Consider the following 27,733-nt stretch of genomic DNA (forward strand, 5'->3'; position numbering starts at 1 on the left):
TCAAAAAATCATGATTTTTGGTAAGGGTGTAGTTTTCAGTAACAGTGCACGGAGAATCAGCATTACACTTTTTGCAGTTCGATTTTACACCACCGACTAGTTTCAACCCTCGAACTGAAAAAAGTGTAAAATGCGAACTGCAATAAGTGTAAAAGTTACATCTTTTCCAGTTCAGGTGTCCGAACTGCAAAAGGTGTAATTTTTGAACTTAGAAAATTTTTGAAGATTTTGCGGAATTGTTTCACCCGCTGTCAAATCGGGACTTAGTGTTTTTTAGAAGCTGGCGGTCAGACGATTTGGAATGGTAAGTGTTGTACAAAGTGAGACAGGTGCCGGAAAAGGTAAAATTCCGGTTCCCCCAGATCGGAAACCCAAGAATTACGGGCCAGTTATTGTTTTTGTGGCCAGATCCGGTTGATTTCTTGGTTCTTCGGTCTGGGGGAAACAAAATTGAATCTTCCGGCAGGAACAGATACAAATCTGTCGGTTGAGGCCGGAATGTGCAAGATTTCGGTTCCCCTAGACCGGAAAACCAAGGATAAAGAGCCAGTGAAAGGTTTTGTGGCCAGATCCGGTTGATTTCTTGGTTCTTCGGTCTGGGGGAGGCGAATTACTATCTTCCGGCAGGAACTTTCACGAATCTTTCTGTTGCGGCCGGAAAGTGCAAGATTTCGGTTCCCCCAGACCGGAAAATCAAGAATTACAGGACAGTGAATGTTTTTGTGGCCGCCTTCGGTTGATTTCTTGGTTCTTCGGTCTGGGGGAAGCGAATTACTATTTTCCGGCAGGATCTTTCACGAATCTTTCTGTTGCGGCCGGAATGTGCAAGATTTCGGTTCCCCCAGACCGGAAAATCAAGAATTACAGGCCAGTGAATGTTTTTGTGGCCGCCTTCGGTTGATTTCTTGGTTCTTCGGTCTGGGGGAAGCAAATTACTATCTTCCGGCAGGAACTTTCACGAATCTTTCGGTTGCGGCCGGAAATTGCAAGATTTCGGTTCCCCCAGACCGGAAAACCAAGAATTACAGGCCAGTGAATGTTTTTGTGGCCGCCTTCGGTTGATTTCTTGGTTCTTCGGTCTGGGGGAAGCGAATTACTATCTTCCGGCTTGCAAATCTTTCGGCCGTCACCGGAAAAGGTAAGAACCCGCTTCCCCCAAATTCGATCTTGAAATCTTGATTGTTCTGGGGGGAAAAAGAACTCTACCGTCCGGCGAAAACACTTTCAAATCTGCCGGATACGCCCCCAAAACGGATTACCAGGAATCGCTCCTTCCAGCGGGTTTTTCAGACCTACAACTAACCTTCAATTCTGGAGTTTTTTTTTTGAAAAGGACCAATAAACTATTGTCTTCCATATGTTTATTGGTCCTTTTCAAAAAAAACTCAAGAATTATATTCCTTTTTTCATTAGGTGCTTTTAGACAATCGGGAGAAGACATACGCACATGCGTAATCGAGAAAATTGCCGACTTCCGGATTTTTCCGGACATCTACCTGGAACCGAGCATTCCGTGGACTCCGCAGTGCCAATGGGACGCGTCACTCGATCCGAAGCTCAACTCGAACCAAAAGGAGACGGTCGTCGCCATCACGACGCCCATTTCGGGCCTTTTGGCACCGGGAAGACGTACACGCTGGCGCAGGCCATCAGAAAGCTGCTGCTGTAGCCGGAGTTGAAGATTCTCATCGGTACGCACTCGAATTCGGCCACCGATTTGTACATCAAGGATTACCTGCACCCGTGGGTCGAGGAGGATGGTGGGGAAGAGGCCAAACCGTTGCGCGTTTACTACCACAAGCGCTGGGTCGCCACCGTCAACAGCATCGTCCAGAAGGTGGGGGGGGGGGGGTCTGAGTTGTGTTTGTTTGTTACAATATTAACCCGAACATTATCTTTCAGTACTGTCTGATCGACCTGAACATCAACGTGCGCAACTTCTGGAGGCCAACCTTCGGCCAACATTTCGATGGAGCTGGCCTCGCTCGATCTGCCCACGGGACACTTAACGCACATCTTCCTGGACTAAGCGGACCAGGCCATGGAGTGCGAGGCGATCATGCCGCAGAAGATACGCATCGTGCTGGCCGGTGACCACATGTAAATGCCCCGAGGGCGAAAGGTTTGTTTGAAAATGTTATTTTCGTATATTTTTCTAAACTCAATTTTGCCTCTTCCAGAACCCGCCAGCAGATCCATCCCCAGATGGCACAGCACTTGACGGCCAGCGGCAGACCGTTGATTCCACCGCCGATGAGGAGTCCGGTCCAGCAGTAGCAGCAACAGTAACAACAGCAGCAAATGCCTTATCTCCAGCAGCCGAAGCTAGCCCTTCCGAACTGCGGCCCATTCCCAGCCCCAACATCCACGCCATTAGCTGCACCAGAACCACATTCGCCCGGTGATAGGCGGCGGCGGTGGCGGAGGAGGTCCCATCAGCCCAAGTTCGTATCGTTCGGACTGTCTACCGACTTGACGGCATCGATTACGGCCTGTGTCTCCTCAGCAGCAACAGTAGCAGCAGGTTGTAGCGGCGGTGCACCAACAGCAATCGCTGCTTCATCAACAGCAGAGCCAGCAAATGTTTGGAGCGCTTCGGATGGATGCGGCACAGGCCGTGCAGCAGCAGTACCACGGTGGGGTCGTCGACAAACCAGGTCAGGCCGCAGCATGTGCACCATTCCAACCCGGCCGTCGTTACGGACTTTAACCACTTGCTACCGCCCAACATGAGCTTCCTGGATGTGGCTTTGCAGACGAAGGAGTTCCAGTATCTGTGGTTCATCAAGCTCGTTGAGACGCAGGGGTTGAAAGCGGCGAACATGTTAGCGGATATTTTGCGCCAGGTTCCGACTAGCGTCGACTCAACACCCGCATCAACAGCAGCAGCCGCAACTATCGTGTTCCGAGAGGCGTCGCCCTGACCGGTGTCCGCGAGGACTTTAGCAGTGCCAAAGAAGGTCGTGTGAGGTGTTCCCGCTGAACAAGCTGGCGGCGTTTCCGCCGGAGGAGATCCGGAACATTCTGTGCGGCGAGCAGAAACCCGTGTGAACCCGGGAGAACATAATGACATACACGAAATAGAAGCAATGGTCTCGAAGCACTCCACTTTATTGTAATTATTATCATATTGTGAAATCTGTATTTTCATTAATGTATTGTAAAGAATTTTGAAATAAATAAACACATTGTTCAATCTAACAGTTGAATTGAAATTTAATATCTCTTAGTAAGAATCCCAAAGAAAATCCAAAAACGCCCAAATATAGGCAATAGGCAATTTTTCACCCAGTGAAACGTTTCAATTTCAATTTTACACGAAATCCAGTTCGACCCCTCTTACACGAAAGTATGTAATCGAACTCGATTTCGTGTAATGCCTATCCTCCGTGTGCTGCTGGTTTTGACACGCACAATTATTTTTGTTTTGATCGCGTCATTTCCAGCCCATGTTTTGAATTCCGGTTTTGGTTGGTTCATCTTCATTCATTATTCGAGTCGGAAAAACCTAAAAGCTAAACTTGCAATTCCTCCCCCGCAGCGACGTGATAATTGAACAGATAAATAACCATCCCGTGCCGGAACGAAGCGCGGAGGGCGTTAAAAAAGGCCAAAAGTCGATAAATGGCTTTTCCAGCCCAGCAAGGTACGATCTTTGTTGGATTTGTTTGTTTGTTTGTTTGTTTGTTTGTTTTTTTTTTTTTTTTTTTTTTTTTTTTTTTTTTTTTTTTTTTTTTTTTTTTTTTTTTTTTTTTTTTTTTTTTTGATAGTAATAGTAATAGTAATTTTATTTGGCAACGATATCCTGTTAGTTAGACTTTTTATCAGGGCAAGGATATATTTTAAAATAAATTTGTTTTTCAGCTGACGTTACCAAAAAAATTCTGGAAGACATTCAAAATTCAAAGAAACAACTGCTTCAAAAAGGTGTGACGTCAAACTCGGCCGGTCTTACGATACCTCAGGTAGGCGTCCGTTGTTTTAGAGGCGCTACTTTGTGATTATTAATATTCTCCGTAATTTCCAGTACATTCAAACTAACAATCAGTCTCAGCCCGGGCAGACTTTGGATTCGTCGATAAACGCAACCGCCAAGGCAGTGTGGACTCAGGCATCCAACAGCTCATACGGGTTTTTCATCGCACAGGATTCTTTGTTTGGTAACAGTATCATTCCGGTTTTGCCACGATTTGACAACGCACCGTCGTGCACTGGCGGTGTTGGAGCAAATCCTGTAGGATCCGGGAGTCAATCTTCAACCTCTGGAGCGAGTAAATAAGTTTTGCCGACAATGGCATGCCTTAAGTTAAAAAAGTTTGAAGAGTTTCTGCAAACGGTCGAAGGATTTGAGAAACCGAAAGTTTACTTGGAACAGTACGTAACCCCTTCGCATATTGCTGCTCACGCTCTTTATACAATTGAAACTAACTACGGCGACTTGGAAAATAAGCTTGTTTTGGATCTCGGATGTGGCCCGGGAATGCTGAGTATTGGTAGGTAGCGAAATAGGTTATAAGGGATGGAATAATCGCAAAAAAAAATCTTTTTCGCTTGCGAACTTTCTTCACCCGCGAAAGAGAGAGGAGGCAAATCACGCAAAAGAAAATTGCACCCGAAATTCTGCAAGGAAATCAATCTGCTGATGATTTTTTGTGAATTTTCTTTTCAGCACCGCTTCAAAATATTTATTTCACTTTGTTTACACACATTGCCCATCTACAAAATGTGACAGGTCTTTTTTTGACCTTTGACGTTACACTTGCAAGTGTAGTAGTCAAAAAGATGTTCCGCCGAATAATAAAGATGATGATTTTTGCCTACCTCACCTTACTGAGGAAAGGCTATAAAATCACTCGAAAAAGCGAAATTCTTAATTTGACCAACTAGACCCAACTTCACGTATGCATATCGACGCAGAATCAAATTCTAAGCAAATGTCTGTGTATGTGGTGAGATGTTGATAAAAAAAATTGCACTGGATTATTTCGGCACAGGCTGAACCGATTTGGACCGTTTTGATCTTATTCGATCCGTCTTAGGGTCCCATAAGTCGCTATTGAAAATTATAATGTTTAGTTAAGTACTTCAAAAATTATGCTAAAAAAAACGATTTTAGCAAAAGTTCGGAGTTTTCAAAAAGGGTGGTTTTTGTAAGAAACCCCGTCACATTTTTAGGAAGGTATTTTAAAGACCTTTCCAACGCATCCGAGACATTGAAAATCTGGCAACCCCATTTTAGAGGCCGGATCTCAGATATTTCGATGAAAACGTTATTCGAATCTATCACGCAACCTGTCGTTGGATAGGTAATCAAAAGACCTTTCCAACGGGTTCAAAAGATTGAAGATCTGACAACCCTATCAAAAGTTATAAGCACATAAGTGCCCTGAATTATGAAGATCTGACTACCCAATCTAATGGTATGAATAATGAATCAAGTTGATAGAACACTGAAAGGTCCGCCCTTTTGTATCTATTTTGGATAGCATTACCCTCTAATTATGAGGAAGGCACCAATCACTTAAGGGTGGATTAAGTAACGTTTTTTAGATTCCTTTTACCGATCTTTCGTGCGCGAGAGAGGAGAGCCAAGCTCCCTTCGGATTTTTTTCTCTTGATGAACATCTAAAGATTTTCTTTTGATGATGATTATTCCATCGCTGTAGGTTACTAATAATTTATAATCATCACTAAAAGTATTAACGCATACCAGGTGCGGCACTGTTAGGGGCTCAACACGTTGTTGGAATTGAAATAGATTTGGATGCTATCAAGGTAAGTTTGCGAAACAAATGGACTAATTTTTATTTTAGCTAACATTTTATCGTATCTAATTCAGGTTTTTCAGGAAAACGTCCAAGGCTTCGAACTGGAAAACGTCGACTGTGTGCAATGGGATGTGCTTAACCTTGACGGACTGTACGACATATTGAAGTTTGATACAGTTTTAATGAATCCACCATTTGGGACCAAGCAAAACAATGGCATTGATATGAATTTTCTACGAATCGCTCTAAAACTTGCCAAACAGAGTGTTTATTCTCTTCATAAAACTTCAACTAGGTATGAAGGAACAAGCTTATTGTTTGGTTATTCGAAATTCTATTTTTTAATTTTATTTCAGGGACCACATTAAAAAGAAAGCTGTCGAGTGGAACGTTAAAGCATGCGTAGTGGCAGAATTGAGATACAACCTTCCTCAAACATACAAGTTTCAGAAACGCACATCCGTCGACATTGCTGTCGATTTGTGGCGTTTTGATGTATCCAAAAGAAATTGTTGATTCCTTCTTCGTAAAATTAAAAACCAATAAAACAGAACTCCAACAGCTAAAGTGCTTGCAATCGCAAAAAAAGTTACTTTATTCAAAAACAATTCCCTGAGCTAGCGGCAAGTCCGCCGAATGGTTTACCGTGATCGTCGAGCGACGCACGTATTGCTTCCAAGCGTCGGATCCACTTTCGCGTCCGCCTCCGGTGTGCTTCTCTCCGCCGAATGCGCCTCCAATTTCAGCCCCCGAAGGTGATGTATTGATGTTTACAATGCCGCAGTCCGAGCCGTTTTCTCCGATCCACTAAAGAGAAAAGAGAGAAAGATTAATTAGATTCTCACCTTCACAAAACATCGGTTGACATTTCCAGAGTTTTTTTTTAAAGGTCCTATAAACTATTGTCTTTCAAATGTTTATAGGACCTATTAAAGAAAACTAGATTTCTATGCAGTTGCAGAGCTCAGTAAATTTTACTGAACTCAGTAATCAATGGTCAACTCAAGATTAATTAAACGTGATTCAAAATTGGGAAATCCCTACACTGAGCAAAACTCCTAAGGTGCATCGAAGTGTTTCGCACATGATCGGCCCTGCTGTACAGAGCACTCAAATATCAATCGCAAAACACTTGAAATTTCGGTGATTGACCGTGAAATAATTTCGATAGCCAAACACTTGAATTTTAAATGGTGTTGAAAAATAATAGTACGTACTGTAGGAATTGGCAATGGCCAAAACCGTCTTTAGTGTGGAATTACTACGTTCGAGGATCGGATTCCGGATGAATCGAAAACGCGTTGTTAGCTTTAGCGTGGTTTTATTCTAACTGACAAGAAAACGTGTTATGGGTGAAAACATTTTTCTCTTCTGGTGTTCAGCGCATCAGCGCCCTTCAGCAACGTCTGCCGCCAACACTCCTCCTCGCTGATTGCTGAACTTCCGGTCCTAAGACTTCTGTGTGAGCCCCAGGTTCTCCGCGAACTTCTTCATCTTGGTCGCCCCGAGAGGCTTGGTAAACACATCTGCAACCATACTGTCGGTCGGACAGTAGTTCAACTGGATCACACCGCCCGTAACCAGGTCCTTCGCATGGTAGTATTTCGTGTCGATGTGCTTGCTCCTCTTGTTCTGACGATCTTGTGACACGAAGTCGATGCAGCTGCGATTGTCTTCGTTCATGATCGTCGGCTCCTTCTGCTCCTCGCCCAGTTCGCACAGTAATCTGCGCAACCAGACCGCTTCTTGCGCCGCCTCCGAAAGCGCAACGTACTCGGCCTCCATCGTTGATGTAGCCACGCAGTTCTGCTTCCGACTTCCCCAGCTAACAGCTGCGCCGCCGAGTTCGAAAACGAATCCGCTCGTGGACTTCCGATCGGTCGAGTCTCCAGACCAATCTGCGTCGCTGAATCCAACGAGCGTGAGGTCCTTGACGCTCTTTCCCAGTTTCAACTCGTAGTCCTCCGTTGCGATCAGGTATCGCACGACTCGCTTTAGTTCCGACCAATCACAGTCGCGTGGGCAACTGGTCTTCCGGCTGAGAATAGATACAGCTGCTGCGATGTCCGGCCGCGAGTTCATCGCCACGTAAAGTAGCGCTCCGACCAAGCTGTGGTACTGCTCCTTGTCGGCCAAGGTTTCACTGGACAGCTTGTAGTAGCCGGCATCCAACGGCAACTGGCTTCCTTTTGCTCCTTCGAGACCGAACCGCTGTGCGATGTCCCGAATGAACGCACGCTGGCTGATCGAGTAGTAGCCATCCGCGTTCTTGCTGACTTTGATCCCGAGGAACTGACTGACTTCGCCCAGCGACGAAATTTCGAATTCCTTCTTGAGTTCCTCCTCCAGCTTGACGATGTGCTTCTTGTCCTTGCACACCACGATCATATCGTCCACGTAGATCAGCAAGTAGATCCACTCACCAGTTTCCAGCCGCTTCGAGAACAGGCACGCGTCCGAGGTAGACTGCCTGAATCCCAAGCTCAGCAAAATCCGCTTCACCGTAGTGTTCCAAACCCGCGCCGCCTGCTTGAGTCCGTAAAGGCAACGGTTGAGTTTGCACACCAGGGCTTCCTTTCCAGGCACCGCGTATCCGGGAGGCTGTCGCATGTACTGCTCTTCGTCCATCTTCCCGTTCAGATATGCGTTCTTGACGTCAATGTGCCAGACTCGAAGTTTGCGGTGTCCAGCCACAGTGAGTAGCACCCGGAACGTCTGCTGCATCGCGACCGGCGCGAACACTTCGTTGAAGTCGACACCGTACCGCTGCGCGTATCCCTGAGCAACGAGTCTTGCCTTGTAGCGCACGACCTGCCCAGCCGAGTCTCTCTTCTGCTTGTACACCCACTTTGATCCGATGGCTTGACGTCCAGGGGGTAGCGGTACGAGCGTCCACGTGTCGTTAGACAACAGCGACTCGTACTCTTCGTCCATGGCCTTCCGCCACTTGTCCTGTTCCGCACTGGCGATCGCTTCTTTGTAGTTGCTCGGTTCCACCACTTCGAGCTTCGCACTGCCGACGACGTAATCCTCCAATCGTCTCGGCAACTGACCAGCGTTCGAGCGCTGCGTCCTTCTTGGTGCTGGCTGGCCCGGTTCTTCACCCTCGAACAACGACTCGTCGAGGAAACCTTCGAAGAGTGGTTCCTCGTCCAAGCTGCGATTCCCTTCGGCGTCGTCCCCCACCAGCGACTTATCATCAGCATCTGTCATCGGCGGCTCCACCTCAAAGGTTCTGTCGTGAGGCTCCTCCTGAAGCCCTGCTTCGATTTCCAGGAATCTTGCATCCCTGCTGATGATGATCTTGCCGGTTCGCTTGTTCAGGAAACGATAAGCCTTCGCCTTGCAGTCGTAGCCAACGAAGGTTAGCTTTTCCGCCTTGCTGTCGAACTTGCCGCGCTTCTCATCCGGAATGTGCACGTACGCCTCACAGCCAAAGATCTTGAGGTTGCTCAAATCCGGCTTCTGGCCGTACCAGAGTTCGTAGGGAGTTTTCTCGACAACCCGAGATGGCGTACGGTTCTGGATGTACGCTGCGGTTGCAACGGCCTCTCCCCAGTAGCGCTTGTGCAGTTTCGCGTCCAGCAGCATACACACCGCCATGTCGTTGGTGTAGCGGTTCCGACGCTCTGCAGTCCCGTTCTGCTGCGGAGAATATCCAGCGGTCAGCTGAGACTGGATCCCCTCCTCCCGGTAGAACTGCGCTAGCTCCTTGTTCACGAACTCTCCGCCCCGGTCAGAGCGAATTATGGCCGGCTTCCGACCAAACTGGTTCTCCGCCATCCGCACGTAGTTCTTGATGTACTCCTTCGCCTCTGCCTTGTCCTTCAGCAGATACAGCTTCACGAACCGGCTGTAGTCGTCGACAATGCACATAAAGTACCGGTTCCCGCCTGGAGTCACGTCCGGCATCGGCCCGCACAGATCCGTATGGACCAGCTGCAGCGGCTGCGTCGTCTTCTTCACGGACACTTGAGGGAAAGGCAATCGGGCCGACTTGCCTTCCAAGCACTCCTCACACTTTCCTCTGCCTCCACAGTCAACAATCTTCACTCCGGACACTAAATCTTCCTTCTTCATGCGATCGAGCACTGCTACGTCGCGATGTCCGAGTCTCCGATGCCACGTATGTTGGCAGTTCAGCGTGTGGCAGCTTCCTCCAGCTACAGCCGCAACCTCCGCAGACTCCTTCAGGACGTACACGCCGCCGGATCTTTCACCGAGCGCCACTACGTTGTCTTCTTCGTCGATGATCTTTACGCTGTCTCGAGTAAACAGCACCTTGAACCCCTTCTCGGCGATCTTGCTCACCGACAGCAGTCCGTTCTCCAGCTTCGGCACGTACAGGACATTTTCCAGGTTGATGTTCTTGGGCTTTCCTGCACCGCTAACGCCGACCACAGTTCCGCCGCCGGTTCCACTTGACATGGAGCAGTTCCCATCCGCCATCACCACAGCCACACTGGAATCATCGAGTTTGTTGAAGAATTCCTTGCGACTTGTCATGTGGCACGATGCTCCGCTGTCAACCGTCCACGAGTTGCCAAACTTCACTCCTGCACAGACTTCTCCACGAACTTGTGCAGAGAAACTGACAGCATCGTCTGCGCCGTCTTTCGCCTGCTTAGCCTTCGCTCCCGGCTTGGTCTTCGGTGGTTTGCTGCCAGATGTTCCGCCGTTCTCGTTCTGCGCCTTCCACTGCTGGTACTTCGGGCAATCCGCCTTGAAATGCCCTGGCTTCTTGCAGAAGTAACACTTTTTGGCTTTGTTTACATTCTGCGCAGCCAAGCCTTGCTCTTCGTGCTTCTGGTACCGCTCCTCTCCCTGCGTGCTCATGCTGCGTCCCACCCGCAAAAAGTGTTCGTTGGTCAGAACAGATTTCACGAGCGCCATCGTGATCTCCGAGTCCTTACGCACAAGCAGCGACGACGCCAGGAAATGGAACGACTTGGGCATGCTCCGCAGGATCATGGCAATCTGGAGCTTTTCTGCCACCTCGAATCCCGCGTCCTCCACCCGCTGGAACAGCGCGTCCATGGCGAGCAAATGCTTCTCAACGTCACCACCTTCCTCCATCTTCGCGTCACAGAGCCGGCACAGAAGCGACAGCTGCGTCTCCACGGTTTGCTTTTCGTGGTAGGCCTTGAGCGCGTCCCACACCTCCCGAGCCGTGGCGCAGCTCCTGATGAGCGGGTACTGGCCTCTTTCGATGGCAAGCACAATGTTCGCGCGGGCCTTCCGGTCCGCTTTCTTCCACTCTGGCGTCACCGGATTGGGGGCGTTTTCCTCCACAACAAACCAAAGTTCCATGGTTTCGAGAACCATCTCCATTTCCAGCTTCCACATCGCGTAGTTGCTGTTCGACAACTTCTGGATCGAGCACTTTCCCGAGTCGGCCATCTTGAAAAAACTTTCCGCTGGCCGAGCCAGCCTTTCGCAAGCCGAAAACAAGTGTCCGAAAAATTCGCGATTTCCACCGTAAAACCGACCGATTCACCGATCCTCCACTGGGACCAATAACCTGTAGGAATTGGCAATGGCCAAAACCGTCTTTAGTGTGGAATTACTACGTTCGAGGATCGGATTCCGGATGAATCGAAAACGCGTTGTTAGCTTTAGCGTGGTTTTATTCTAACTGACAAGAAAACGTGTTATGGGTGAAAACATTTTTCTCTTCTGGTGTTCAGCGCATCAGCGCCCTTCAGCAACGTCTGCCGCCAACACGTACAAGCGATATACAGGTTCTCGCTTGCTAGTCGTGCACGCTACGACTGCGCCGGCCGGCCAGTTGAAAACGTGAGAGTTTTTTGTACTACTCGTTCTAGCCTTCGGTAAAAGTCGCGCCTAATCAGTGAAACACATTAAATTCAAGTGAAAAATTACGTTGACTTAGAAAAGTGCCTGTTTTGGGTAGATCTTAAGATCAATTTCAAATGTTTTCCTCATCGCTTTAAATATTTCAAGACAGTGGGCAAATTCATGAGCAAAACACTTGAAAAGCTTGAGCCACCCGAATGAAAATAATGTGTCAAAAAATAACAAAAATTCAATCGCCCAAACACTTGCATTTGATAGTGGTTTGGATTGATGTTGATAAAGTGGTTTTCGGAATGGCAGCGAAAAAACGAAATTAAAACGAATTTAAGTTCGACTACAAAATTTCCGCGTGTTTATTCGAGAACGTTTTACTTGAGAATGATGTTTGACAGCTACACTCGCGCCGTCAGGTTGGTACCACTTCCGGGGTACAGGGTTGGTTTAGTTGGCAGAGGTTGCCTTCCTTATACCCCTGCTCAACCGCTGCAACGCTCCAGTCCGATAGCGGAACACTGCTTGCGAAAAGCTGCTACAGGTAGCCCCTTCGTCATCATGTCCGCTTGCTGGTTCGCCGACGGTATGAACTCCAGCTTGATCCGCTTCTGCTTGATGAGGTCACGGATGAAGTGAGTCTTGACATCAACGTGCTTGAGACGCCCGAGGTCTTTTGCTTCCTCCGCAACCCGGATCGTTGATTGGTTGTCTTCGTGAACTCGGACCGGTTCTTCTGGCTTGAATCCGAGATCTTGCAGGAGACGTCCCAGCCACAACTCGTGACACACCGCTGCACAAAGCGCAGTGAGCTCAGCTTCAGTCGAAGATAGCGAGACCGTCTGTTGCTTCCGTGTGATCCAGGCCACCGTCGATCCGAACACCTTGAAAATCCCACCGCTTACCGACCTTCTGTCCAGCATGTCGTTCGCCCAGTCTGCATCGGCGAAGACTTCCACGGTTGGCGCTTCCAAGTTCTTTCGGTACACAAGGCCAACGTCGAGAGTTCCTTTGATGTAGCGCAGAACCCGTTTGAGGTGTTTCCAGTGCGCTTCGTTCGGGCAACTCTGATACTGGCTCAAGAGGTTTACCCCTACTGCCAGATCCGGCCTTGTGGTGAGGCAGGCGTAAGTCAGGCACCCGATGAGCTCTCGGTAGGGCTGACTTGTCCGTTCCTCCTCCGTGTCCTTGTGCAGCTTCAGGCGACTTTCGATGGGAGTGGAAACAGGTTTGCAGTCATCCATCCCAAATCGCCGCAGCAAACTCTCCATGTACTGCTTCTGGCTGATCCGCATCACGCCTTCCTCCCGGTTCCGTTTGACTTGCATCCCGAGAAAGCACTTTATCTCTCCGACGTCGGTCATGTCGAACTCGTTGAAGAAGCAGCGTTTGATCGTCTCCACAGCCTTCAGCGTCGTGCCGGCAATAACGATGTCATCGACGTAGAGCACGATGATCAAAGTCTGCCGTTCGTCCTTTCGTGTGTAAAGGCACTGATCGTTAAGGCTCCGCTCGAACTTCAAACGATCCACGACGAAGTTGTTGAACCGCTCGTTCCAGGCGCGCGACGCTTGCTTCAGGCCATACAGCGACTTCTTCAGGCGACAAACGAGATCTGTCCCTTCCTCGAAGCCCTCAGGCTGAGTCATGAAGATCTCCTCTTCCAGGGTTCCGTTCCATCTGGTGCACGACGAGCTTCTCATGATTGGCAACGGCAAGAACCGTCCGCAGGGTGTCCAGCTTGGCGACGGGCGAATAGGTTTCCCCGTAATCGAATCCCTTGCGTTGGCTGAAACCTCGTGCCCCGAGGCGTGCCTTGTACCGAACTCGATCTCCATCCAATCCGCGCTTGACTGCAAACACCCACTTGCAGCTCACGGGGGCTCGGCCGTCCGGGAGTTTGGCCAGAGTCCACGTGCCGTTCTTCGTAAGCGATTTCATCTCGTCGTCCACCGCCGCCTTCCAGTTCAGCCAGTCACTTCTCTTGCGCGCCTCAGCCAGCGAACTCGAGACATCGTCCACGTAGCTGGTTGCGTTCAGCGCGAAAGCTGCGTACTCGACCTGGTAGTCCTTGTGCCAGTCCGGTGGATTACGCGGACGCTGCGGCCTGCCGCCGCTCGGTCCTGGTTCTGGCGGATTTTCGACGTTCGACTCTTCCTCGTGTGGTTCACCTTCGGATTCCTCCTGGAAACTTTCGTATTCTTCGTCTGTCTCCACCTGGCTTTCATCCGGTTCTTGCTCGTCAACGGCCGCAATCGAGTCATCGTCGACCTCAGGTGACGGCAACAGAGCCACGTCTGCGTCGTTCCACTTCGCCTTGTGTTCGGGATTCTCCAGTTCCAGGAAGTCCACGTCTCGTGTGTGCACAATGCGCTGCAGTTCTGGGTTGTAGATCCGGTAGCCGCCGCGGGTGTAATCGAGGAAGATCCCCTTCCAAGCTTTGGGATCCAACTTCTTCCGCAACTCCTTCGGCATGTGCGCATACACGGGCCAGCCGAAGGCACGCAACTTGGAGACGTCAGGCTTCTTACCTTCCCACTGCTCGTACGGCGTCACATCCGGAGGAAGCGCACTCGACGGACTGCGGTTCGTCAGATACGCCGCTGTCTGGATCGCTTGACCCCAGAACTTCTTGTCAACACGACTGTCCTCGAGCATGACTCGAGACTTCTCGACGAGGGTGCGGTTGAACCGCTCACTTGTGCCGTTCATCTCGGGTGAGTATGGCGCCGTCCATTCCACCTGGATGCCCTTCTCCGGACAGAACTGCTCGAACTCGTTGCTTCTGTACTCCCCGCCGTTGTTGCAGCGGAGCCGACACACTTTCTTCCCGAACTTGGCGGTCGCCATGGCCTCGTACATCTTGAAGTACCGGAAGACCTCGCTCTTCGCCTCCACCAGGTAAACCACGACGAAGTGGCTCCAGTCGTCGATGAAGGTCACGAAGTACTTCGCTCCGTCCAAGCCGTCCGGCGAAATGGGTCCGCACACATCCGAGTGTATCAACTCGAGCACTCGCGACGAACGTTTGCCTTCGCGCACTGCAAACGGCTTCCGGGTTTGTTTGCCGAGCACACAAGCTTCGCACGTAACGAGTTCTTTGCCGTTCTGCCCACCGTTGAGCTTCAAACCCGAGACCATGTCCCGGCGAATCAGCTGGTCGAGCGACTTCGCGTTCAAGTGGCCGAACCGACGGTGCCACAGCTGGACGTTCTTCGGCACGAGTCCGCACGTTAACATCGACTTGTTTTCGCCAACGCGCGCGCGCACGAAGTTCAAACGGTACAGCTTCCCGTCTCGTTTTCCACTCGCGACGAGCTCCGACCCACGGTAGATCGCGACTTCACCCTCGGCGTAGGTCACACGCATTCCCGCATCGTCAACACGCATGACCGAGAAGAGATTGCAACGCAATTCGGGCACAAACAGAACGTTTTCAATCGTGCAGAGAATGTCCTTGTCGTTCACTTTGGAGATCACTTTCACCTTGCCTGAATGCTTGGCCACGATACACTCGTCGTTCTTCGCGATTGCAATCTCTACCGGACACTTCAGTGGTTCGAGTTCCACGAACAAGGACTTGTCGTTCGCGAGGTGGTCTGAGCAGCCCGAATCGATGTACCAGGTCACTGGTTGCTCCGGAACACTTTCTCCCGTGCTCAACCCAGCGAAACACACTGCACTTTGTTCTTCCGCCATGTTTGCACTTGCTTTCACTTCCTTCTTCTTCTTTTGCGGGCAGTCGGACATCTTGTGTCCTTCTTCTTTGCAGTTGTAGCACCGCAGCTTCTTCTTCTGCTTTGGCTTCTGCTGCTGTGCCTTCGCCCCGACGAACGCCGTCTCCTCCTTCTTCGGGATCACGATCTGGACGCTCTTCTGCTTGGTCTCCTCGTCAAGTAGTCTGCACTTCACAAACTCGAGCGAGAGCTGCTCTTCCGGTTGCGTCTCCAGACTCGTCACGACGGCAGCGTACTTGGGGCTCGCATTCAGCGTCAGAAGAAGATGGCAGATAGCGTCGAGCTCGTCCATGTCCGCTCCAGTCGCACGGTACTGCCGGACCAGTTTGTCGAAGGACAGGAAGTGCTGCTGCAGCGACTTGTTCCCCAACGCGAGCGCCAAGATCTCGTTCTTCAGGTACATCCGGCGCGCCAAACTTTTCCGTTGAAAAATGTGCTCCAACGCGTCCCAGATGTCCTTGGGGGTGGTCTTGTCCTGGACATGCTCCAACTGATCGTCGTTAATCCGGGAGATGATCAGGTTCTTGCACGAACGATCCCGCTTCGTCCTCCTCTCCCGCAGCCGCGCCTTTTCCAGCTGCTTGGCCGCGTCATCACCTTCCTCGTCCTTCAGCGCCGGAACATCTGCCACGTTCGCCTCGATGCACTCCAGGAACTCGCGTTCCTCCAGGAGGGACAGCATCCGATACCGCCAGGCATTGTAGTTGGTGCCGTCAAAGAACGGAAGGAACAACTTTTCCGTCTTGTCCCCGTCCATCGCCGAAAACACTTTGACCGGTAGATCCGAAACGTTACCCGGGCCCAAAACCTAAAGTGGGTTTCGGAATGGCAGCGGAAAAACGAATTTAAGTTCGACTACAAAATTTCCGCGTGTTTATTCGAGAACGTTTTACTTGAGAATGATGTTTGACAGCTACACTCGCGCCGTCAGGTTGGTACCACTTCCGGGGTACAGGGTTGGTTTAGTTGGCAGAGGTTGCCTTCCTAACAGTTGAAACACTAACCAATTGGGTCCTAAAATGAAGCTTAGATTGCTGATATTATTGTTTACAGCGATAAAGCTTATTTTTCTGAGTACAATGACCTTTTGTACGACCACAAAGAGTTTAAAATGGATTTTTAAATCAATTTTGAAAAATTAACCTCGCGGTCCTTCTTGACAGAAAAGCTCCTACTTGACAGCTCGTTCCAAGGGGACCATAGTTAATCCATCGAAAAAATGTTGTCTTGTCAAATTTTTTTTGCATTAAAATGAAAAAAAGTGATCAGAAATGGTTTTTGATCATGTTTTTTACCGTTGTACATAAAAAATGACATAGGGCTTTAGTACCCAATTAAATCTATGATGTGGCTTTCTTCAATCATTCAAGTGTTTGGGTACTTGAATAAAACGTGTGGCGTATTTTCAGTGTATACACTGAAAATACGCCACAGTGTAGAGTGAAAAACAACAGACAGTCTGTGGAAAAATCCTGACAATAGAGTTGTCTACGTGCGCATGTATTGCGTGTACGTACATGAAAAAGATTGAGGTTAAATTTTGTCCGGCCAGCAAAATCAAATGGTGCGCTAGTGTGTGTACGCGAAACGTCATAAAGCTCTATGGTGGAAGTCGTCCCCCGTCGTTTCAACCAATACCGTCATCAGGGGTGAAGTTGGATCATACAAAAATGCAGAAAATTATAGTATAATCCAGATTTTTAAGCGAAGATGGCGTTACGAATGACGCACGCCCGAAATGTCAAAATCGCGCAGTGGTACCAACGTTAGAAAAAAAGTGTAGCTGTGGCCCACGGCACACGCATTCTGAGTTACAGACCGAAACTACAAAATTCCACGGCAAAGATTTCATAATTGGCTTTTTGGAATCTTTCTATCAAGCTTTTAATTAGCCTACATAAAGCCGGGACCGTGGTGTAGGGGTAAGCGTGATTGCCTCTCACCCAGTCGGCCTGGGTTCGATCCCAGACGGTCCCGGTGGCATTTTTCGAGACGAGATTTATCTGATCACGCCTTCTGTCGGACGGGAAGTAAATGTTGGCCCCGGACTAACATAAAAAAAAGGTTAGGTCGTTAGCTCAGTCCAGGTGTAGGAGTCGTCTCCCTGGGTCCTGCCTCGGTGGAGTCGCTGGTAGGCAGTTGGACTAACAATACAAAGGTCGTCAGTTCGAATCCCGGGGTGGATGGAAGCTAAGGTGAAAAAGAGGTTTGCAATTGCCTCAACAATCAAGCCTTCGGACACCTAGTTTCGAGTAGGAATCTCGCAATCGAGAACGCCAAGGCAATGCTGTAGAGCGAATAATTTGATTTGATTTGAAAGTGGGGCGACTTTCTCATATTCCTCCAAAATTTGTCAAGGGAAAACATATACTTGCCCTATAATTTAATTCTGTGCATGTCAGTGCATCTGCCTCTTACCTGGAATGCCGATCCAATACTAGACGTGAATAATGATGACGACAAACCGTGATCGACCTCGTTATTCCATTCGATTGCCTGGTTGAGATTTTTTGATTTCAAGATGTACGCAATTGGCGCAAATGTTTCCTTGTGCACAACCGGCGAATCGTGGGGCAGGTTAGTTATAATAGTAGGTTCAACAAAAAATCCCGGTCGTTCGATCAACTTTCCGCCACATTCGATTTTTCCGCCCAACTTTAGAGCCTCTGCGATTGTAGCCTTATAGTTCTCGACGGCCTGTTGGTTATGTAGGGGACCATAAAGTGTGGCCTCGTCCAGGGGATGGCCGACCCGGTTCAGTAAGTTGTAGCGTTTAACAAGCTTCGCAACGAATTCATCGTATAACTTTTCGTGAATGATCAACCGACGTGTGCTGGTGCATCGCTGGCCCGCTGTTCCTATGCATCCAAAGAACGCAGCATCTAGAGCCATATCAAGGGGTGCGTCATCGTTTATAATAAGCGCATTGTTACCTCCAAGTTCAAGTAAAAATTTGCCAAATCTTCTTTGCACCTGCATAAAATAATTTAAAGAACAGAAAATCAAGAAATTCGCCTATAATGATCTAAAATAAAAACAAACCTCAACGCCAACCTCTCGGCCAATTTGGGTACTCCCGGTGAAAGATAAGAGTTTCACTCTCTCATCGCTGACCATTTTTTTACCGACTTCAGTTCCTCCCTGACATAATGAAACTACGGGGGGTAAGCTGTTACGTTTGATGACGTCAGAGACAATTTTAGTCGTGGCAATAGAAACCAAAGGAGTACTCGGAGCGCCTTTCCAAAGGACCGAATTACCGACGGTCAGCGCGATAGCCGCATTCCAGCCAAACACTGCGCACGGAAAGTTGAACGCAGAGATCACGCCAACGATTCCCAACGGATTCCATTTTTCAATTATTGTGTGCTTTCCTCTTTCTGATGGCAGGATCTGGCCGCTATACATCCTTGATAATCCTACAGCGTAATCACAAACGTCGACAAATTCTTGCACTTCCCCTACTCCCTCTGCCTTAATTTTGCCCATCTCTAGGCTGACCAGTTTGCCAAGAGGCTCACGATATTTGCGCAGCTCTTCCCCAATTTGTCTCACAATTTCGCCACGAAACGGTGCTGGCATATTGCGCCATTGCTTGTATGCCTCAGTTCCAACTTGCAGGCATCTTTCTAGATCGCTGACCGATCCTGTTTTGACTTCGGCAATGACGTCACCACTAGCAGGATCAATCGACTGGACAATCTCTCCATTTCCGGTCCATTCGCCGTTGAACACACCATTGTTCACTTTGCCCAAGCCAAGATCCTTAAGGAATGAATACTTTTCACTTTCCACCAGAAATGTTGATGCCATTCTAAGTGGATTCTTCTGCCAGACCCTTTTCAGGGGGATCTGATTTGATCGCAACGCCGCCGACATCATTTTAATGTATTGAAATTGGAACTTTAAAACCGACTACCGATCTCGAGAATGGTGCACATGGAAATAATCGCTGCTTGGAAGGCAAGTCGTGTCGTTGGGAGGAGAGCTACACAAACAGGTACTTATCTCTGTTATCGCCGGAGTGTGTACTTGTTGCGGGGTAAACCGACTACAGGATGGACTTTCACTTTTAATTCGGAAGAGTAAGAGTAAAAAAGAGAGAAATTTGTGGCTTTAAATTCATTATTTAAGGCAATTCTAAAGTAAAACCCTTTACGACTCAATGTGTCAGTAGTTATGTATCAGTTGCTCAGCTCAACCAAATTTAATAAAGTTAGGTTTTTTTTCTATCAGTTTTTTGAATGGCCAGCATTTGGTAAATTACCCTATTACGTCTTATCATAAGTGAGTTATTATTCTCTCATGGGGTTCTTTTGTTACCAACCTCTCCAAGATAAGCAACCAGATGAAGAATCAGATGACTTAAAGTGCTAGCTGAAGAATGAATTCAGTAGGTTCAAAAATTAAATGATTTTGATATCGTTTGTACATTGCATTTTATGTCGAGCATATCATATCATATCATATCATATCATAAATAAAAAATATGAGAGGCTTGTTTAATTTGAACCACAATCCGTTAGAAATGTTGCTGCATTTAAAATCCAATTGCACAAAAAAGAACAAAACAAATCTTTCAATCATTCTAAAAACTGCTATCCTTGTTTAGATTGAAATGTAGATTATCGGCAAATAATAGCTTGAAAAAATTATAAATATAACGAAAACATAGATTTTATGTCTGTTTTAGAAATTTCCCGGGATTTGAAAAATATTTTTCTTGTTTCCCGGGAAATTCAAAACCCGGGAAAATTGAACGCTCTAGGCCGTACAAGCGATTGTTCCTCTTGGTCGTCTTGCCCCACCTTCCCCTACATAACAACACATTGAAAGAATGTTAAAAACATTTAGTGTTTGTCTAATATTTATCGATCTTCATTGTTACATCTCGTGGTGGTTGATAAAGTATTGTTTCAATAGTCAACGCTTGCTTCTATTGTTCGTGTCCGAACATTTCACTTTCTTTTTTATCATTAACAAGCCTTACCCGAAAAACTTCGTCTTTTCCTTTTTTCGTTGGTTGACGTTTTTAGCTTTCTCCTTGTTCAGCCTCCTATGATCAAAATTTGATTTTACGCAACTTTTTCCATACAATCTGCAGATTTTCCGGAATCGGTTCCAGAGTGGCCAAAGTTGCCACTTTTTGGCGTAAGAACCTTCCTTGGGCTTATACGAACCCAACGCAACAAAGAGCACCTCGATCTGACGCTCCGTATTGAACTGATTCGCGTTCGAACAAAACCATCGAAATTTTTTATATATATAGAGAAGATGTATTTATCATTCATATTGTGTGAGTGTGTGTGTGGTCCAATCCAATCGAGAAATTAAAAGTGAGAATGTGTGCGTGCAACATGGAGTTAAACTTTTTGAAAAGCCTTGGTAAGCTTCACAGCAACTGCACAGAAAGTTTAACTCCATGTTGCGATTTGACAGCTCGATACCCGCTAACCGGTAGCGAAATTATGGGAAAGTATAGGCCCCCAAAACCAAAGCTAAAAACTCGATTTGCCACCTACATTCGAGTAGGAGAACTTTGGTGCAAGGTTACGTTTACGTTTTTGCGCGATAAGTGCAAAGGCGAGTGAAAACTATTTAAAGGTTTTTTAAAAGAAAATTGATCTTTTGGAATAAAATAAAGTTAACAGGAGGTAAGTCATAAAAACTTCTATCGATTGACTTTTTGATTTTTTTGCTAAGTTGCCTTTTTCATTGAAAATTCTGAGATCCGGATTGAAAACGCGAGAATGAGGTTAGATTGCAAATTTTGAAAATCATTCCAATTACCATTTTTCAAGCAGAGCTTTGCTTTTATGGTAGAAGTGACTTTAAAAAATATTTGTCCACTTGAATAATCTACATTCCCAATTGATTAGTTAGGTTTTGGTTGATTAAAACATTCCATTATTTTGAATCACATAATGAACAGGTTAAATCGGCAATCACAAAAATATTATCGTTTATATCAATTAAGCTATTTATTTCTTACCTAAAAATGGTATATCTATATTTGCTATAAATGTCGATTTTATGATGAAATAAAACAATTTCAAATTTCAAACCAACTTACTCGCTGTAGGTTATAAATAAAACATCACCCCAAGTTCCAGCGCCCTCTAGTGGGGGGTAATTTTGACTTTTGATTGCCTATAATTTGTATCAGACTTTGTATATGCCGAATGCTGATACAACTTCCCAGTTAACTCAATCCGAATTCTGAAACGGAATCTATTTAGAATCGTATACAAATTCCGTTTCAAACGCAACAACCGGTTCCGTGTTCGAACCGGTTGTTGCGTTTGAAACGGAATTTGTGTACGATTCTAATTAGATTCCGTTTCAGAATTCGGATTGATTTGACTGGGTTATCTCAGTCCTTGATTTATCTTAAGACTCCCAATCCCTTCAGGCAAATCAGGGATCAGAGCGTATTTTATATGAGAAGAATACGACATGTTTAATAACCTTCAGATAGCCGACTGGTTAGAGTCCCAGACCATCGATCCAGAGGTGTGAGTTCGAATCCCACCTGATTCAGTTTCGTTTTTGTTCCAATTTCTGATTCCAAATTTCAAAGGTACCGACCGGGATTTGATCCCTGAACCTTCTGCTTGTGAGGCAGAAGACGTAACCATTAAGCCACGGAGCCGGTTCATCATGTATTTATCATTCATATTGTTGTCAAAATATCGAGTTCTTTCAATGTAACTAGGTCAAACCAAAGGGGTACAAACTAAATAATTCTTAACCACAAGTAAGCGAGTAGGCAAGATTCCATTCATTTTCAAATCAGGTAATATAAAAAAAAACTATTTTTTCCCTGGAAATGTCCATTCCGGTTAACGTCCATTCCGGATACTGTCCATTCCGGAAAACGTCCATTTCGGGTAATATCCAGTAGCGTGCCCAGCCCCTCGAGGAAGGTGGGGCAATTATATGGACGTTTAGAAAATTTCGTCGTTTATGGACGCCCCCTGACTAAAATTAGAACAAATTTCTGAGGATGGTGGGGCAGTTGCCCCATGTTGCCCCACCCTGTGCACGCTAGTGGTAATATCCATTCCGGGAAATGGAATTCCGAAAATTGTCATAGAATCCAATGAGACACTTTGATTTTTATTCATTAAACTTTTCAAAATCCATGTAAATCTTCCAAAACATGAATTGAAAGTGATTTTCGGCGCATTTATTGAGTTTTAACTCTATTTTACCAAACATATAAAGTTATATGGATTTTACAAAATTTAAATACTTTTAAGTATAACTTTTGTTAACATGTTGTTTCAAGTTGGCAAAATTGCTTTTAATATTACCAAGTCAGACCATCTCCACCGGGCGCGCGCAGTAAGGATTTGGAAGCGCTCCACCATCACTCATCCCCACACCGGTCGCTCATAAACGCGCTCATAAAATAGCAGCTCGACCCTCGGTGAACAGCGGGTGACCAAATTTAGTCGCCCGCTAGTAGCGCGCACAAATATTTGACATCTGCTTGAAGTGAAAGGAGAATCGAGATTTTTTTTTTGAAATGGACTTTTTTTGGTACCACGGAACTAGACATTGATAATGGACATTTTCATTGGGCTGGCCACAACCCGGATTGACCCAGATTCCCCGGGGGATGTTCCGTTGAGCTTACATTGGCGGTACCAATGAATATGAACAATGTTGGTGTCAAACTTCAAGATTTTTTAAATCGCATATGAACATTTCGAAAATGGACATTGCGAGTGGACTTGCCACAACCCGAATTGGTCCCAGTTCCCCCGGGGATGTTCCGCTGAGAGGACATTGGCGGCACCGTATGAATATGGGCAATATTGGTGTCAAACTTCACGATTTTCAAAATCACATATGAAAATTACGAAAATGGACATTTGCAACGAACTGGCCACAACCCGCATGGAACCTTTAACCCTTCTTCATATCTAATTCTTCCATTCTTCCCCTAATTCCACATTTTCCCAAAATTTAAAACAAACCACTCCTAACCCACACACCAATTCAACTTAACCCTCCATCCTACCTACTTTCTAACCCATAATTCCCTTTACACCACTCTTAACTTACTCTATCACCTTTACCATGTTTCTTTACTTTCCCTTTTTCTCTTACTCTTTTCTACTTATAATTCATTATTCAACCAACACCCAATATCTATCATAACTCAACCCTTTATTATTCACTCATAACTTTATCACCACTCTTTATTCAAAATCCACCCAAACACTTCCAACTTCCCACACTAAACTCTATTCCACACTCCCACTCTCACCCTCCCATTCACATCATATACTCTCAACAAAATAAAATCAAATTCATCCATAATCCCCCCCCATCACATACCTATTACCAACCCAACCCCCCCTATTTACCCCCAAAAATATCAACACTCCCCCCCCCCCCCCAACTATTCCCCTATACCCTACCACACCCCCAACAAAAATATACTATTATTCTATTCCACACTCCAACTCCCCCCCACCCCAACAATTATACCCCTATTACAAATTATTTACCAATTCCCAAACCCACAAATAACAAAAAATCCAAATATCCTCTAATTCCCACACCTCCCCCACCACCTCATTTCCACTTCATCTTCCTTAAATATACTACACCAACCAAAAACATAACAAAAACTAACCAAACTCAATTATCAAATCCCCTCTATACTAAATCCAAACCTATCACATAACCTCCCATATCCAAACAAATTAACCACCTTCCCAACCATTTATTATTCCCATACCCCACCCCCACACATAAAACTACAAAATACATTTCATATCCACACTATCTTAATCCCCCCACTATCCCCACAACACCCTTATTCCCCACCTACCTCACCACTTACCCACCCCTCTTTACCCTTACCACTACTACATTATTTCCCCACACATACCATAAACAAAACTACAAAACAAACATAACTCAAATACCCACCAATTCCCCACCCCTTTTCCCCTTAACCTACCTTTAACACTCCAAACTTAACCACATTACCAAATAATCCCAATACAAATTATTTTTGAAAATCGTGAAGTTTGACACCAACATTGTCCATATTCATTCGGTGTCGCCAATGTCCCTCCAACGGAACATCCCCCGGGGAAACCGTAACCATCGGGGTTGTGGCCAGTTCGCTGCAAATGTCCATTTTCGTAATTTTCATATGTGATTTTGAAAATCGTGAAGTTTGACACCAATATTGCCCATATCCATACGGTGCCGCCAATGTCCTTCCAACGGAACATCCCCGGGGGAACTGGGACCAATTCGGGTTGTGGCAAGTCTACTCGCAATGTCCATTTTCGAAATTTTCATCTGCGATTTAAAAAATCTTGAAGTTTCACACCAACATTGTTCATATTCATTGGTACCGCCAATGTACGCTCAACGGAACATCCCCCGGGGAATCTGGGCCAATCCGGGTTGTGGCCAGCCCAATGAAAATGTCCATTTTCATAAATTTTCATGTGTGATTTCGAAAATTATGAATTTTGACATCAATATTGCCCATATCCATACGGTGCCGCCAATGTCCTTCCAACGGAACATCCCCCGGGGAATCCGGACCAATCCAGGTTGCGGCCAATCAAGTTTTTTTTGGAAATAATTACTTCTGGCTTTGAAGATTTTGGCAAATTGGTCATGCCAATAAATTAAAACAAATTTTATTTCGAAACGTCAAAATAAGCTGATACTCACCCCCGGTGGGGTTGGCTGTAACTATTTTACCAACCCGTTTTATCAACGACCGGTGTGGGAAGGGTGCACGGAAGGGTGACTAAACTAAAATAGTAGCGCTGTGGGTGAACTAAATAGTCACTCAGTTATGTGCGCACCGGTGGAGATGCTCTCAGCGAAAGGGCCATATGAGAAAGCGTATACGTGTGTGATCAAGTCCAAAGGTGCATCGGCACGGCACGGGTGCTGCTCTTGTTCTTCTAAGATTTAAAAACACCGTGTTTTTTTAATCAAAGTACGCGCACGGGCACTGTGTCAGAACTTTTGCTGTACGTGCAAATGTCAATGTTTTTCTGGTTTCAATTTTGTGCAATGGAAAAATGAGGAAAATAAGGCTAAAGTAAATCGTGCAGTGAAAAATTCATCAGTTATCCATGTGTGAAACAAATATAAACTATCCGGAATAGCTGCCAAGTGGCTAAGCTAAGAAATTCGGATGTTTGAGGACCATTTTTATGGAAACCCGTTTTTTGTATATTCTTTGGCCTTTTGAACCTGTGTTGTTGGATCCATATTAGCAAACAACTAATCTTACGCTTTAGTAGCAAATGTATTAATTTCATTGTTGTTTAAGGTGAGTTTTAGTTTAAAATTTAATTGTTTGTTTTAGATCTCAGATTGAGCTTCGGCACTACACCATTTCGTGAAAAGAACTGGCCTAGCTCAAAATATAAGTGAAGAATAGTAGAACATTTAAAAAAAACATGTACAATTCTTCTAAGAGCCGCTAAGAGTTCGGCACGCGTTCTCGTAAGATGGTAAAAACACCATGTTCTGTGCCTCCTAGATGTGCTTATAAGAACGGGAAGTGCAAGTACAGTTCGTTCAAATGCATGTCTGATCAAGTCTTTTAACCTTCTAATTTGGCTGTGTACAAGTACTGAGTCGCAACCTCAGTAAGTGTACACAGACAAATTATCCCTGTGTGTCATCCAAATGACTCCAGGACGGCCCTTTCGCTGACTTGTTAGTTAGTTAGTTTCCGTCCTTTTCCATCTTCTTCTAAGACACTAGTCATCTATCCACCTATCAGCACAGAGAACAGATGTACATCTAGGCTCTAACTTGTGTGTAAACACTGTTGCACTAAAAAAATGCGTTGCATACAATCTTGCATGGCGGCGCCACCGTCGCGGCTGAGAATACTTGACTTAACAATGAAAAAGGCTCAATAATTCCGAAAGAAAATAAATGTTAACCTCGTTTAAATAGAAAATTCCCTTCTGTATAATTCCAGTTGACTAAAAATAATGCAAAAATGCATAAACATTAACGAAAACCTAACAGAAATTTCATTCAAAAATTATTTTTCAAGCGACAACTTAAAAAAATGTTATGTCCGATTTCGTTTTGTTTACCTTCTTTGGCGCGTCAAATTTCAACCCTCTGATGAAGGACAGTCAGACATTGGTCTGATGTCGTTCGTACGGAATGTTTTATGTAGTGATTAGATGGTCCAACGTTCTGCTAATGTAGGCCATCATTGTGTGTGTGTGTGTGTGGTCCAATCCAATACCCGCTAGCCGGTAGCGATATTATGGGAAGGTATAATTTGTATCAGAATTTGTATATGCCGAATGCTGATACAACTTATCTCAGTCCCGGGTATTAGGTGGTGATAGCCCTCGCGCTGCTTCCAACAACCCGTTTCAGAATGACAGAGCTCCTTGCGGTCCAATTCCGAGGTCGCTGGGCATTGTTCGGCCCCGCCTAAACATAGAAGCAAGCATCGCATCTGAAGGAAACTCGATCTATATTTAGACTTCCAATCCCCTCAGGCAAATCAGGGATCAGCGCGTATTTAATATGAGAAGATAACATGTTTCAACACTACGGGTCAATTCACTGCTAGAGTGTAAACCTTCTGATGGCCGACGGCTTAGCGTCCCAGACCATCAATCCTAAGGCGTGAGTTCGAATCCCGCCTGATTCATTTTCGTTTTTGTTCATATTCAAAGTTCAAATTCCTGATTCCAAATTTCAAAGGTACCGACCGGGATTTGATCCCTGAACCATCTGCTTGTGAGACAGAAGCCGTAACCATTAAGCCACGGAGCCGGTTCTGCTACTGTAGGCCATCATGATTTTAAAAGTGGCGCTATCTAGGCGGATGGTGCACACCCTAGCTCTTTTCAACGTATTTTGGTTTGAATTTTTACACACGTTTTTCAATGCTGTTTGTTCATTGATATACATCTGTTCTCTGTGTTTACACGGAGAGACCGGCCGGGGCAAATCTAAGAAAATCTTGGTTAATTTTTTACACAGATTTTTTTCAACAATCGATTGTTGATTTTGTTAACTCGAAATTGCTGACCACCAGTAACTAAAATTAACTAAAAAAATAGTTGGAATTGCCATTTTTGTTGGATAAATGGCTAAACAAATTCTAGCAGTCGACTGCTAGAATATTTTTTTCAGAAAATTAACTAAAAAAATCTTATTTTCAGCTGAAATATTGTGGAATATTCTGTTAAAAACTGGCTGGGACATATTTTCAACTATTTTTTTTCGTTGTATCAACCGAAATATTTTTGCATGCATCAAATTATTAGTGGTTTATAACAAAACATTTCTTAATAAGACATAATTTATGTAAGTGTTGATATATATTTTATTTTATTATCTAACGATATTGAGGTTTTGCAGCGCGCCTGTGTTTCAAAT

At 45.9% G+C, this 27,733-nt stretch overlaps 3 protein-coding genes and 1 pseudogene across 4 annotated transcripts; 3 read left to right on the top strand and 1 right to left on the bottom strand.

Annotated features, from left to right (window-relative positions):
- The first annotated feature begins 498 nt into the window (after window positions 1-498).
- On the top strand, window positions 499-3,649 carry LOC128092327 (uncharacterized; annotated as a pseudogene).
- Window positions 3,542-4,485, top strand: LOC120429241 (SOSS complex subunit C homolog). The gene is made up of 3 exons (XM_039594452.2): window positions 3,542-3,646; window positions 3,865-3,965; window positions 4,028-4,485. Exons 1-3 carry the CDS (start codon window positions 3,625-3,627, stop codon window positions 4,277-4,279), a joined length of 375 nt encoding a protein of 124 aa, XP_039450386.1. The 5' UTR covers window positions 3,542-3,624; the 3' UTR covers window positions 4,280-4,485.
- Window positions 4,292-6,284, top strand: LOC120429239 (rRNA N6-adenosine-methyltransferase METTL5). 2 transcript variants are annotated; one of them, XM_039594450.2, is made up of 4 exons: window positions 4,292-4,493; window positions 5,714-5,775; window positions 5,840-6,063; window positions 6,125-6,284. In XM_039594450.2, exons 1-4 carry the CDS (start codon window positions 4,292-4,294, stop codon window positions 6,282-6,284), a joined length of 648 nt encoding a protein of 215 aa, XP_039450384.1. The 2 variants fall into 2 exon arrangements, with proteins under 2 accessions (XP_039450384.1, XP_039450385.1); XM_039594451.2 differs by lacking the exons at window positions 5,840-6,063; window positions 6,125-6,284 and having other exon boundaries at window positions 5,667-5,775.
- Window positions 6,285-6,331: 47 nt separating this feature from the next.
- On the bottom strand, window positions 6,332-19,309 carry LOC120429236 (putative aldehyde dehydrogenase family 7 member A1 homolog). Its single transcript, XM_039594446.2, has 3 exons — window positions 18,356-19,309; window positions 17,732-18,286; window positions 6,332-6,575 (listed from the first exon to the last, which is right to left on the bottom strand). The coding sequence occupies exons 1-3, from the start codon at window positions 19,193-19,195 to the stop codon at window positions 6,363-6,365; spliced, it is 1,608 nt and encodes a 535-aa protein (XP_039450380.1). The 5' UTR covers window positions 19,196-19,309; the 3' UTR covers window positions 6,332-6,362.
- Between the last annotated feature and the right edge of the window lie 8,424 nt (window positions 19,310-27,733).

Source organism: Culex pipiens, chromosome 1 (assembly GCF_016801865.2).
Source record: "Culex pipiens pallens isolate TS chromosome 1, TS_CPP_V2, whole genome shotgun sequence".
Taxonomy (NCBI): domain Eukaryota; kingdom Metazoa; phylum Arthropoda; class Insecta; order Diptera; family Culicidae; genus Culex; species Culex pipiens.

What these genes read in the sequence shown, in the direction of transcription:
- LOC120429241 (XM_039594452.2), top strand. Translation starts at nt 3,625, where the DNA reads ATGGCTTTTCCAGCCCAGCAAG. An exon ending in GGCTTTTCCAGCCCAGCAAG is followed by an intron (nt 3,647 to 3,864) that starts GTACGATCTTTG and finishes TTTGTTTTTCAG; the next exon opens with CTGACGTTACCAAAAAAATT. An exon ending in CCGGTCTTACGATACCTCAG is followed by an intron (nt 3,966 to 4,027) that starts GTAGGCGTCCGT and finishes CGTAATTTCCAG; the next exon opens with TACATTCAAACTAACAATCA.
- LOC120429239 (XM_039594450.2), top strand. Translation starts at nt 4,292, where the DNA reads ATGGCATGCCTTAAGTTAAAAAAGTTTGAAGAGTTTCTGCAAACGGTC. An exon ending in TAGATTTGGATGCTATCAAG is followed by an intron (nt 5,776 to 5,839) that starts GTAAGTTTGCGA and finishes TATCTAATTCAG; the next exon opens with GTTTTTCAGGAAAACGTCCA. An exon ending in CTTCATAAAACTTCAACTAG is followed by an intron (nt 6,064 to 6,124) that starts GTATGAAGGAAC and finishes ATTTTATTTCAG; the next exon opens with GGACCACATTAAAAAGAAAG.
- LOC120429236 (XM_039594446.2), bottom strand. Translation starts at nt 19,195, where the DNA reads ATGATGTCGGCGGCGTTGCGATCAAATCAGATCCCCCTGAAAAGGGTC. An exon ending in GCCGAGAGGTTGGCGTTGAG is followed by an intron (nt 18,287 to 18,355) that starts GTTTGTTTTTAT and finishes TATTTTATGCAG; the next exon opens with GTGCAAAGAAGATTTGGCAA. An exon ending in GTATTGGATCGGCATTCCAG is followed by an intron (nt 6,576 to 17,731) that starts GTAAGAGGCAGA and finishes TTTTCTCTTTAG; the next exon opens with TGGATCGGAGAAAACGGCTC.